The sequence below is a fragment of the Mercenaria mercenaria genome, chromosome 6, assembly GCF_021730395.1.
Source record: "Mercenaria mercenaria strain notata chromosome 6, MADL_Memer_1, whole genome shotgun sequence".
NCBI lineage: Eukaryota > Metazoa > Mollusca > Bivalvia > Venerida > Veneridae > Mercenaria > Mercenaria mercenaria.
This window is the reverse complement of record NC_069366.1, coordinates 70,282,493-70,294,527: the sequence shown is the minus strand read 5'-3', so window position 1 is coordinate 70,294,527 and position 12,035 is coordinate 70,282,493. Positions and strand designations below refer to the sequence as shown.

At 35.4% G+C, this 12,035-nt stretch overlaps 1 protein-coding gene across 1 annotated transcript; it reads left to right on the top strand.

The window, feature by feature from the left end:
- On the top strand, positions 1-8,678 carry LOC123548689 (protein unc-93 homolog A-like). Its single transcript, XM_045336168.2, has 7 exons — positions 1-521; positions 742-876; positions 1,447-1,598; positions 1,906-2,133; positions 3,965-4,100; positions 5,526-5,657; positions 6,128-8,678. The coding sequence occupies exons 1-7, from the start codon at positions 362-364 to the stop codon at positions 6,385-6,387; spliced, it is 1,203 nt and encodes a 400-aa protein (XP_045192103.2). The 5' UTR covers positions 1-361; the 3' UTR covers positions 6,388-8,678.
- Positions 8,679-12,035: the final 3,357 nt, after the last annotated feature.

The window sequence follows — 12,035 nt, the reverse complement described above, 5'->3', positions numbered from 1 at the left end:
TATGTTATTTTGTCTAACGGTATAACAGCTGGTGAGTCACTGGTTTGTGTAATTATATTTCATCTTGTGAATAAAAGGTGGATTTAACTAAACAGAAACATATAATTTCAATATGGAGGAATATGAAGATTCTAAGGATAAAATGATAAAAGAAGAAAGTAAAGAAACAGATAGAACAAGTGTCAAACATGATGAACATTTAGGTGAAATGTCCAAAGCAGTAATATTAAAAAATGTACTTGTTGTAAGTGTAGCAAGTATGTAACAATTCAGTGCTTTCTATTCATTTGCTAATTTACAAAGTTCATTAAATAGAGCGGAAGGACTTGGCACAACTGGCCTTGCATCGTTGTATACTGTTATGATGCTAACGAGTTTGTTTATAGCACCAATTACAGTGCAAACAATTTCTGCAAAGTGGATCATGATTTTTTCAATGTGTACATACATAATTTACATGGCAACAGGATTCTATTCATCTTGGTACACGGTCATTCCAGCGTCTCTAATTATTGGCATTGGTAAGCATGTAAGAATGTTAAGATCAATAGAGGCAGAGTCTGGCCCTGCAAAGGGAGTTTTATGTATATAGTTCGTAATCGATATTCATTTTAAAAGCTTTCATTTAGAATAACTTTAATTTACTTAACATTGTTGACTTTGATTAAGCTTCGGATGAGTTTATTATTAATGGTATCTACTGCTATTATTAAAGCCCAATACTGTACTTTTCTTTCTTAGGAGCTTCCCATTTTTGGCTTGCAATGCCAGCGTATGTGATCGGCATCGCAAAAAGATATGCTTACATCACTGACACAGTCATTCAAGATAGAGTAACATTATTCTTAGGCATTGTTTATGCGTTTATATTTTCTAGTAAGTATACAATAGTATTTGATTATTTGGGACAAGGTCTTTACTGAAGTATCCGTGACTGTTGTTTCAATTCGGTGGGATTCATTTATGAAATAAATTGCGGTGTAGTAGTTTACATTTAAGTATAACATAGATGGACATGCTCAATGTACGATGAAGTCAAACTTTAAACACTATTTCATTCCTAAATGGGGATAACTCAACCGCGATATTATATATTATTTGCTTTCTGCTTCTTTTGTGTTGTTTTACTTCATACAATTTTGCATACATACGTTTGAAGATATAGATGTCCGAAACACACACAAAGATATCAACTAACATGAAGTCGCAAAAAACAAACGGTCTAACATCGCAGCACTAGGCACGCTTTCCGCTGGAAATATTCGGTAAACTGCAAAGCAAACGTCTTTATTTGAAAATGTATGATCAAGTGAATTGTTTTGTTTTTATTCACGGATCTAGAACACGCAGTTCTTTTTGTGTGTGATAAGTTTTTTGAGCTAGGATATAAACTGTTTTGTCTTTTGTGCTATATGTAATACGACACGTTATCGCTTCTACATATAGGTAATATATGGGGAAACCTATTTTCGTCGATTGTGTTTCGACACAAAGATTCAAATAATACCTCGGAGGACTTGGAAAAATTTTGTGGACCAAATTACTGTCCTTATAGAGATCTCAACATGTCTTTGATTGTACCGCCAACGCCAAAACAGGTGCTGTATTTATGTATTTGTGTAATGTTTTTAGATTATGCTTAGTGATAAAACTTATATTTATACAGATTTTCATGTAGCCAAGTTTTGACGATGTAGACTTGCGCTGGTTTCGTTCAGTGCGTCTTCTGCTTTTACCTTTAATGATTTTTAAATCATTTATTGTATTAGCTACATTTCATAAGACATCATTAGTATAATTTATTCTTATTTGTGGCATGAATACTCTCAAAATTCATGTATAATCTTAAATAAAAAAAACGTACATGGTAATTGATGGTTTGATGTTGAATATAATTTATTGTAGGTTTACGTATTTACCGGATTCTGTTCAGGAGTAACAGCCGTTGCGATACTTTTGATGATCTCCTTTGTAGCAAACATAGGCTCTGAGATCAATACATCTTCTTCCATCTGTAAGCAATTCCGGAGAGTGGCCGTTCACTTGATTACCTCAAAGGAACAACAGCTACTAGTTGTATCATCAGTATTTAGTGGCCTGGCAAATGGTTTTGTCGTAGGAGACTTTACCAGTGTATGTTTTCAAAGGTTTTGCAAATTGTTGCATGTAGTGTACAATAGTTTCAAAGCGTTTTACAATCACAACAAAATTATAACAGGTTGTTTATGATCTTTCCAAACAGTATTATCTTTGCTAAAAAGAATTGCTCACTAAATATTACGTATATATCATATTTAAATCAATTTGTCATATTTCGTTATTGATATGAACTCCGCATTTTAACTGGCTATTTTTACTTGATAATGTGCCACCTTGCATACCAAAGACTTTGATTAACGTTTAATGAATAGCAATGAAATGTTTAATTTGTATATGCTCATTGGAAAACACAACCTATCAGTCTTATTCAGAAACAGCGCGATTCATGGATTTGCTGATCCTATTCTGTCGTCCATTTCGCATGAACAAATTTCAATTTTTAAACGTGTACATTTTGTTTTGTTTTAGCAATTGACCAGCTTTGATTTTCCGTCAGCATTTCATTTGATAATTTGCCATATGATATGTCTTATTTAAGAAATGAAATTTGTTTTGGTGTTCATGCGAAATGAACGACAGAATAGGATCGGCAGATTAAACATGAATCGCGCTACATGAACTTCGAAAAATTAATTCATTTCCTATATTTACATTATATTTCCTTTCGATCTCTACACAAGTTTATATTATAAATTGCATACATTTTGTTGCATCTAACATTACAATCAGCTTCCCGGCCATTCTGCTCATCAGACGGAACAACTGCGACGTCAGGTAAGGAGCGTTCTCTCTGACTACTCGCGGACGTCATCAAAACAGCGGTCCTTTATCATTAAGCAGCGTTGTCTAACTTTGGCGTCTTTCCTTTCGCTGTTCAAACAAAATGAACATCTTAATCTTCGATGGATATAATTGGGCGATTGTAACTGTTACCTGTCACATTAACGTTGCTTACATTTTCAATGTTACCCAGTAAAACATCTACTGATCTCCGTTTTTTCAGGATGTAATAAATAAATTAAAACAAAGAGATGAATACTTTGAGAAGATTGAGACATGACGTATCAGCTACAACTTTATTCGGTGAGAACGAATAAATATCACATGCCACTGAGGGTGATATGAGTAATGGAAAATGTTGAGATCAGTTTCGCCGCAGGTTATATTCCGTTACTTAGCTTGACAATATTTATATCATTTTCGCTTATATTTGCATACGAAAACTGCACGTATCGTACTTGATTAATAGTAAACAAACATTCACTTCTTAGCAACGTGACGCTCTTATGGATTTATAGCTATCAAAACAGCAGTCCAAAATGCCAGGTTTTCATGTACCAGGACTTAAGGTCGTTATGTTTCCCGATCCGTTGGGATCATGGAGTCCATTAGATGTATTTGTATAACAAAGTAACGCGTAAACCTGTGTAAGGCGTATGAGGGGTGATGTACATATTATTTAGTAACAGGAACAAAATTAACTCAAGTCTTTCATAATATTTTATCTTCATCGTTTCAACCAAACTGAATCTGCTATAATTGTGTTTGGTTGCATTTATGGTTCCAAAGGATATTTTAACCAATTTATTAACTATCACAATAGCAATCTTTGAGTGTCGTGTGGTGGCTGTAAAAAGTCTCCCCGTACTTGGAAACAGTGTTGTTCTATTTTCTGTTCCTTTGGGATCATGGAATCTTTTCAATATATGTGTAACAGAGTTCCGCTTAAGCCGGTGCTAGGGGGGCGTGAGAGGTGTTGCACATTTTATTACCTCTCATGAACAGACTCAATCAAACCGATTATTCTGTTTGATTGCATTCTATGCTTCCAAAGGATCTTTTAACAGATTTTATTACATTTCAGGCATACACCAGTTGCCCTTACGGAATACATAATGTTGGACTTGTAATGATAAGCTATGGAGTCAGTCAGTCTTTGTTTAGCGCTGTCTATGGGAAGCTTAATCAATATACAGGACATATTGCAATTTATACTTTCGGTAAGTATTGATCTACACATAATCGTAGAAAGTGTGTGTGTATGTGTGTGTGCGTGCGTGCGTGCGTGCGTGCGTGCGTGTGTTTGTGTGCGTGAATATACGTGCGTGCGTGCGTATGTATGTATGTACGTGCGTATGTACGTGCGTATGTATGTATATATGTATGTACCGGGTGTCCCAAAAAACATGATACATCTTTGAGCTTGTATAACTTTATTGTTAACCAATATATTAAACTAATATTTTCTTACAAAGAAGAGAATTTATCACAGAATTTATCACAGAATTTATCACAATACTTTGGATGTATATATCTCAGTCACCATGTTTTTCACATAAGATGTTCTATATGTCCCCCTTTTTGCGATTTTACCATAAAAATTCTGGTTCTGAAATTAGCGATTACCGCCTTGTAGGTATCAACACTGATTTTACTGATCCATGCTTCTCAAATTTCCTGACCAATCTGTTGATCTGTAGTCTGGTTAATGGCTACATGCCAAGGTAATGTTTAATTAATGTTTTGTTAACTAATGTAGGCGATTTCAACTCATAATATAATTTTATGACTTCTGCCTCAGCGGCCATCTTGGATTTTGATGGAATTTGACTACATCATCAATGACGTCATATGTGACGTCATGACGTCACGTTAAACACATCAATGATTATTAATTGAAATTTAGTTAATTATACTAATTATTGGAATAATAATCATTGATATGTCATTTGTTTATGTTATGTCGTTTGAAAGATGTATCACGTTTTTGTATGTATGTATATAGAACAGCCATTTCAACAAATACATTAATAAGAAATAAAGGCTAAGAGTAGATTCAGACATCAGACGTCATCATTAAAATTGTCTCCCCTTCCTGTCTTTAAATCTAGTATATTTCCAAGTAATATTTCACAGGATAAAGCTATGGAAGGATTTTCAAACGGTGTTCCCGGAACACTAAGTTGGAAATGTCCCACAAACATAGACAAAAAACCCATCACATCCCCAACAATAAATTTATTGGGTAAATAAAAGCAAATACAAGGTCCCCTAATTACCGTGTTTAAATATATTGATATTTATCAGAATCTTTGTGTCACATATGAGATTAATATGCCTAAGTTTTTGAAACATAAAATACAATATAAATAGTTTTTACTTTTTTCGTCAGTTGGACATCATTTCCTATGCCACGACGTTTGATGTTAGGTCTTTGTAAGAAGCGATAGCCATTAGATATTAACACTGTATGTATGTATCTATTTTACATCAACATATGTTCCATTATACGGTAGGTTAAAGTTTATATAACGCTTTTTGTTGTTTAACTGCATAATAATATCGTCACATGAGGCTATAAAACCCTATGAGCTCTAATCATGAATATTAAGAATATCATTAAAGCGATTCTGTTACTGTTGAAGGATCAGTCATACAGCTGTCTTGTTACATAACCTTACTGCTATGGAATCCACTTCCAACTCAGTATGCAGTAGTGTTTGTACTTGCAGCCTTGTCTGGCTTGGCTGGAGCAGCAAACGAACCGGTTATTTCAGGTATGTACACCATTTGTATTTAAAATAATCTTTTAGGGGAAAGTAATTTAGATGATAGTCAAAATGTTTACATTTTCTTATACTCATTGAATAGTAACCAGTATAATCCTATTAATAAGTAATACAAAAATAACCAGCAACTAGGCATGTATTTTTGATATTTTGACTATTAAATCGGTAAATACGTATTCTACCGTATTTGTAGTAATACTCAGTAACAACTAGAGCTAGACTTCTTACTTTGGTTTTAAGGATCTAGAGAAACCACCTTTTGTTAAAATGCATCTTCTATTTAAATTTGTGGGAGAAAATAGTGAATAGTTATTTGTCTCTTGTTTTTCTGTTACATTAAAGTTGGGTAGAAATTTCAGTTCAAAACGAAGTACATACCAGCATCCTTTGTTCAGTAGACATCGTCTGAATATTTGATATTAGGTATTTCTGTAAGTGTCTTATTACATATATTTCAGCCCTGCACAATCTTTATTTTGATAAGACTAGAGATATTGCATTGTCAAGTTACAGACTTCTAACCTCGATAGGATGGGCAATATCGTTTGGATACAGTAGCTGGTTGTGTTCGCAATTCAAGATTTATATACTTATTGGTGTGTTAGTGCTCTCCGTTTTAACTTTGATAGCACTTGATATAAAACATAAAAGAGACCTTAGACAAAATGCAAAGGAAAAGGAAAAGGTTGGAGAAAATTTGATTGCACTTACGACATAAGTCTGAAATACTTTCTTTTCACAACAGTGCCGTTTGCGCTATGTGGTGTACTATGCTTAAATTCAGTGTTGTTATAAATATACTCCGGTCATCAGCGTGTTGTAAGGCTAATCACAGAAAAGAATATAATATAGGGAATAATATCTAAGAAAATTCTATACTTTCTTAGAGAGACATCGTGGTAATTTTGCTCCATCTGATATCAGGATACAGTTTACATGTTGTAGCCTCTACACAAATTAAGAAATGTAGATATGTTTTATTTATATTTCTAATTTGTCTTACTGTAAAGATATTTGCCATTTGTAGATATTAGAAATATTGTTAGTGCCTCTAAGTAGAGTTTACACGTTTTATTTCTGACTTACCCAGTATGATTTTATTTGTTTATTTTGTTTTTGGATCTGCCACCGATTTAAAACAGTATTTTAAATTTTATAATGGCAGAGTTAACGTAATCCATGTTCCTAGATTCTAGAGAATATTGGCGCACATGTTTGTTATTTGGTAAGGAAACAAACTAGTAGCTAATCAATGGTTATTTTTAAGCATATTCCCAGCAATGAGAAACATTGTTTAATTAGGTTTTATTTCATGAATGTGACATTTGTGCATAATTTATGAAACTTAATAGCTTTTAACGTTATAAGTTTAAGATTTATTGTAAGTTCGTTCTGTTGTGGCAAATTAGAATATGCTTCTATATATTTAATAACCTAAATTTTGCTCAAGAAATAATATATCTCATTTTGTAATTTGTCGTTGAATAAAACCATTGTTGGGAGTTCAGATGCGAAGGAATTATATCATGAGGGCGCAGCCCGAGAGATATAATAATAATAATTTGAACGACAAACAATGATTTTTTTCAAGAGCAAATCACTACATGAAAAATATTATTTCGATTCTAACACGTTATCAAGGATTTTTAAGTACATCCTTGACGACATCCATCAAATAGTTGCATGTTTTCTGTTGGTTTCTTTTCTATAGTGCCGCAATGCCGTTTGACGCCATGAGGTAATAAATGTGACGTGGGAAAAGTATTGTAAAATAACACACTTTTTAGCCTTCTCTGTCTAATAGGAAAACGAATCAGGCCATGTTAGAATTCATACTATGATATTTGCTATTGGTATGACGTCTGAATGACATTTATGTCTGATGTATCGCTGATTCAACACGAACATAAGACCGTTATATTATAAAAAATAATATCTTGCATACAATAAAATAACAGTCCTTGATTTAAGATTAAACAGGACCTATGATAAGGTCTTAGGATCTTGGACGACCCAGCACTTTCCAATGGGGTCATTTCGTTAATCCTACCGTTTGCTCTGCTGACTTGTTCCCGTCTTGTAATGATTGTGCAGAAGGTACATGACAAAAACAGCACACTTAACAAGTTGCAACATGTCCTGAACACGGCAGCTCGCGTCATCACTAAGATGCCCGTCGCAGTCATATAACAACGGTTCTGAAGAAGCTCCATTGGTTGCCAGTGAAATACAGGTTGCAGAACAAGGTTCTGACCCACACCTTTAAGGCTTTACACAATCAGTCCCCTGCCTATATTAGGGATAAGATAGAAGTGTATAAACCGGTCAGAAACCAAAGATCACAAGACACGCTGTCACTGGTTATGCCAAAAACTAAAACCATGACGTATGGCAATTGCAGATTTTCGTTCACTGCTCCAAAGCTTTGAAACTCCCTTCCCGTCAAGATCAGGGAAGCTCACACGCTAGCTGCTTTCAAAAGCCTGCTAAAACCCACTTCTTTGTACAACATTTCGTTAACTGACCGATACATTGCTTTCCTTTTCATAAAACAGCGTAGAACAGTATTTTATCCTAGGGTCATTTAAATACTTTTAAATATGTATGTATGTTTGTATGTTTTACATTCATGATTTTTGTTAATGTGGAATGCCTTTTTTGTATGCGTATTTGTTTGTATTGTTTGCAATTTATTCTGTAAAGCACTTTAATTTATATTATTATTTATATGGGAGTAACTATGCGAGTGTGACAGCCTACCCTACCCCAGATTTTTCAGCTGAACCCGCGGATATCTTAAATATATCATTGCCTTGCAACGTATTGATAAGATGTGAACTTATTGTCCGATAGCAAAGTTTATTCATGAAACTTAGCTTTTAACATAAATAATACACTTTCTCTTGATATGAGAAGGCAAGATACATGCATTTAGACGTTGACACCTTTTGCATTATCAATATGCCGATTGAACAAAATACCATGATTGTGATGATGCTTAAAGCTTTAACATGTGCTATATATAATCTCTATAAATAAAGATTTTATAATGAACACTGTATTTATCTTGTAATTGATATAACATATGGCATCATTGAAACTGTTAGCTTTCTGAATCATGTTTACCACAATATTTTATTAATAGCAACAGTTTATTCACCGATAGATTAGTAACGTTTGATCTTTTAGCTCACCTGATCACAAAGTGCTCCAGCTTGAGCATATCACTTACTGCAATCCGTCATTTATGTGGCGCCCGTCTTCCGTCCTGTATTCTTAACATTTGCCTAAACGACTTATCTTTTAACACAATTTTGCGAAAGTTTGTTACACTTGACAGGAGTGTTCATAAAACTATTACATGTACTAGCTTAGGTGGAGGCCCAGTGGTTAAGGCCGCTGACTATTGATTACATGTACTTCCAAAGGTTGAGACCCAGTGGTTAAGGCCGCTGACTATTGATTACATGTACTTCCAAAGGTTGAGACCCAGTGGTTAAGGCCGCTGACTATTGATTACATGTACTTAAGGCCGCTGACTATTGATTACATGTACTAGCAAAGGTTGAGACCCAGTGGTTAATGTCGCTGACTATTGATTACATGTACTTAAGGCCGCTGACTATTGATTACATGTACTAGCAAAGGTTGAGACCCAGTGGTTAAGGCCGCTGACTATTGATTACATGCACTTCCAAAGGTTGAGACCCAGTGGTTAAGGCCGCTGACTATTGATTACATGTACTTCGAAAGGTTGAGACCCAGTGGTTAAGGCCGCTGACTATTGATTACATGTACTTCCAAAGGTTGAGACCCAGTGGTTAAGGCCGCTGACTATTGATTACATGTACTAGCAAAGGTTGAGACCCAGTGGTTAAGGCCGCTGACTATTGATTACATGTACTTCGAAAGGTTGAGACCCAGTGGTTAAGGCCGCTGACTATTGATTACATGTACTTCGAAAGGTTGAGACCCAGTGGTTAAGGCCGCTGACTATTGATTACATGTACTTCCAAAGGTTGAGACCCAGTGGTTAAGGCCGCTGACTATTGATTACATGTACTTCGAAAGGTTGAGACCCAGTGGTTAAGGCCGCTGACTATTGATTACATGTACTTCCAAAGGTTGAGACCAGTGGTTAAGGCCGCTGACTATTGATTACATGTACTAGCAAAGGTTGAGACCCAGTGGTTAAGGCCGCTGACTATTGATTACATGTACTTCGAAAGGTTGAGACCCAGTGGTTAAGGCCGCTGACTATTGATTACATGTACTAGCAAAGGTTGAGACCCAGTGGTTAAGGCCGCTGACTATTGATTACATGTACTTCGAAAGGTTGAGACCCAGTGGTTAAGGCCGCTGACTATTGATTACATGTACTTCGAAAGGTTGAGACCCAGTGGTTAAGGCCGCTGACTATTGATTACATGTACTTCGAAAGGTTGAGACCCAGTGGTTAAGGCGCTGACTATTGATTACATGTACTAGCAAAGGTTGAGACCCAGTGGTTAAGGCCGCTGACTATTGATTACATGTACTTCGAAAGGTTGAGACCCAGTGGTTAAGGCCGCTGACTATTGATTACATGTACTTCGAAAGGTTGAGACCCAGTGGTTAAGGCCGCTGACTATTGATTACATGTACTTCCAAAGGTTGAGACCCAGTGGTTAAGGCCGCTGACTATTGATTACATGTACTTCGAAAGGTTGAGACCCAGTGGTTAAGGCCGCTGACTATTGATTACATGTACTTCCAAAGGTTGAGACCCAGTGGTTAAGGCCGCTGACTATTGATTACATGTACTAGCAAAGGTTGAGACCCAGTGGTTAAGGCCGCTGACTATTGATTACATGTACTTCGAAAGGTGGAGGCCCAGTGGTTAAGGCCGCTGACTATTGATTACTTGTCCCTCACCGAGCTTCACTTGGGAAGTTGAATTCTTCATGTGAGGAAGCCATCCATCCGGCTTGCCAAATGTGGATGGCTCTACCCAGTGCCGGCCCGTGATGAAATAATGCACGGAGGGGCACCTTGGGTCTTCCTCCACAACCAAAGCTTGAAAGTTGCCATATGACCTGCATTTTGTCAGTGCGAGGTTAAACCCAACGAAAACAAAATGGAAGTGGGTGTCCTTTTCTGTAAAGTTATTGATTGAAACTTTGAACGATTTCTTTTTTTAAACTACAGCCTGGTGTAATGTTTTGGTAAAATTCGACATGAGGTGGGCGATCTAGACCATCATAGCCCTCTTTTTCAGCTTTTCTATTATTTCTTTTAATTTCACATGCAATGGCCTGAATTACTGATTGAAGTGATGTGTATGTACAACCATATGTAGTGATTAATGCCTCTGTTTAAAAAAGGCCAGGCTTGGTAATGTATATTGCTTAATTCTTGAGCTGTAAAATTTATGGAGCTAATCATTATAAAAATGATTGTCAGTAATAGGTACAGATTCAGTACAGTCATAGACAAAGTGTGAAAACAATAGAACCAAACTTTCGACTGTAAAAACGTCTATTTACGCTTTCACTGCCACTGTGACATCGACCTTGACCCATTGACCTTAAAAACAACAGACAGGAATCATTTACTGACCACCTGTACGAAATGTTACAGCTGTAAAAGACCTGTATTTTTGTTCAAAATTACAGTCATGATTATTTCAATTTTACACCTGTAGATTTTACATATCAACATTGATTTTACAGCTGTAGATTTTCAATTTACAGCTGTAAACGACTGTAAAATTGTTCGAATTATGCAAATGAGATACAGCTGTAAAAAAAACTTACAGCTGTAAAAATGAAAAATTTACAGCTGTAGTTACACTTAAAAGTTACAGCTGTAGAAATATAACAGGTGTTGAAGAAACAGAACAATATTTTAAGGGACGAAAGCAGAAGTACAAAAAGTTTTAGGATGAATTGTAATTCTCTAGAAAGGGTAGCAATTACTACACAAATGGCAAAATAAATGTTCTAGTAAGTAAAGAACAATATCAAATATGTTTCTAGTATAGCAACTGCAAATTAAAGAGTAGGATACAAAGTAGGAACTATGCATCATATCATGTTTATAAAACTTTCTATGTCATGAAAACATATGTAATTATTTCCTTTAAACTTATCAGTTTCAAATAAAAAGTAAATTGTTCATGCATGTGCTTACACATGTCCTTTTACAACTGTATTAGATAATTAAACATTTGCACTTAGCTAAATTTCCAATATTTTAGATGGTGTGGTGTCTCTGTGAATTTCAGTTATATCCCGCCAAAATGCATTAAAGATGGCTGACAGTACTCATGTTTCCCTCCAAAATAAAAGTTACAACTGTAATTTTGAGACATGATCATTTTACAGT

Bases quoted from the DNA above. Each gene is read 5' to 3' on its own strand.
- LOC123548689 (XM_045336168.2), top strand. From the start codon at position 362: ATGATGCTAACGAGTTTGTTTATAGCACCAATTACAGTGCAAACAATT. The intron at 1,599-1,905 runs GTGCTGTATTTA...AATTTATTGTAG, and splicing joins TACCGCCAACGCCAAAACAG to GTTTACGTATTTACCGGATT. The intron at 2,134-3,964 runs GTATGTTTTCAA...ATTACATTTCAG, and splicing joins TCGTAGGAGACTTTACCAGT to GCATACACCAGTTGCCCTTA.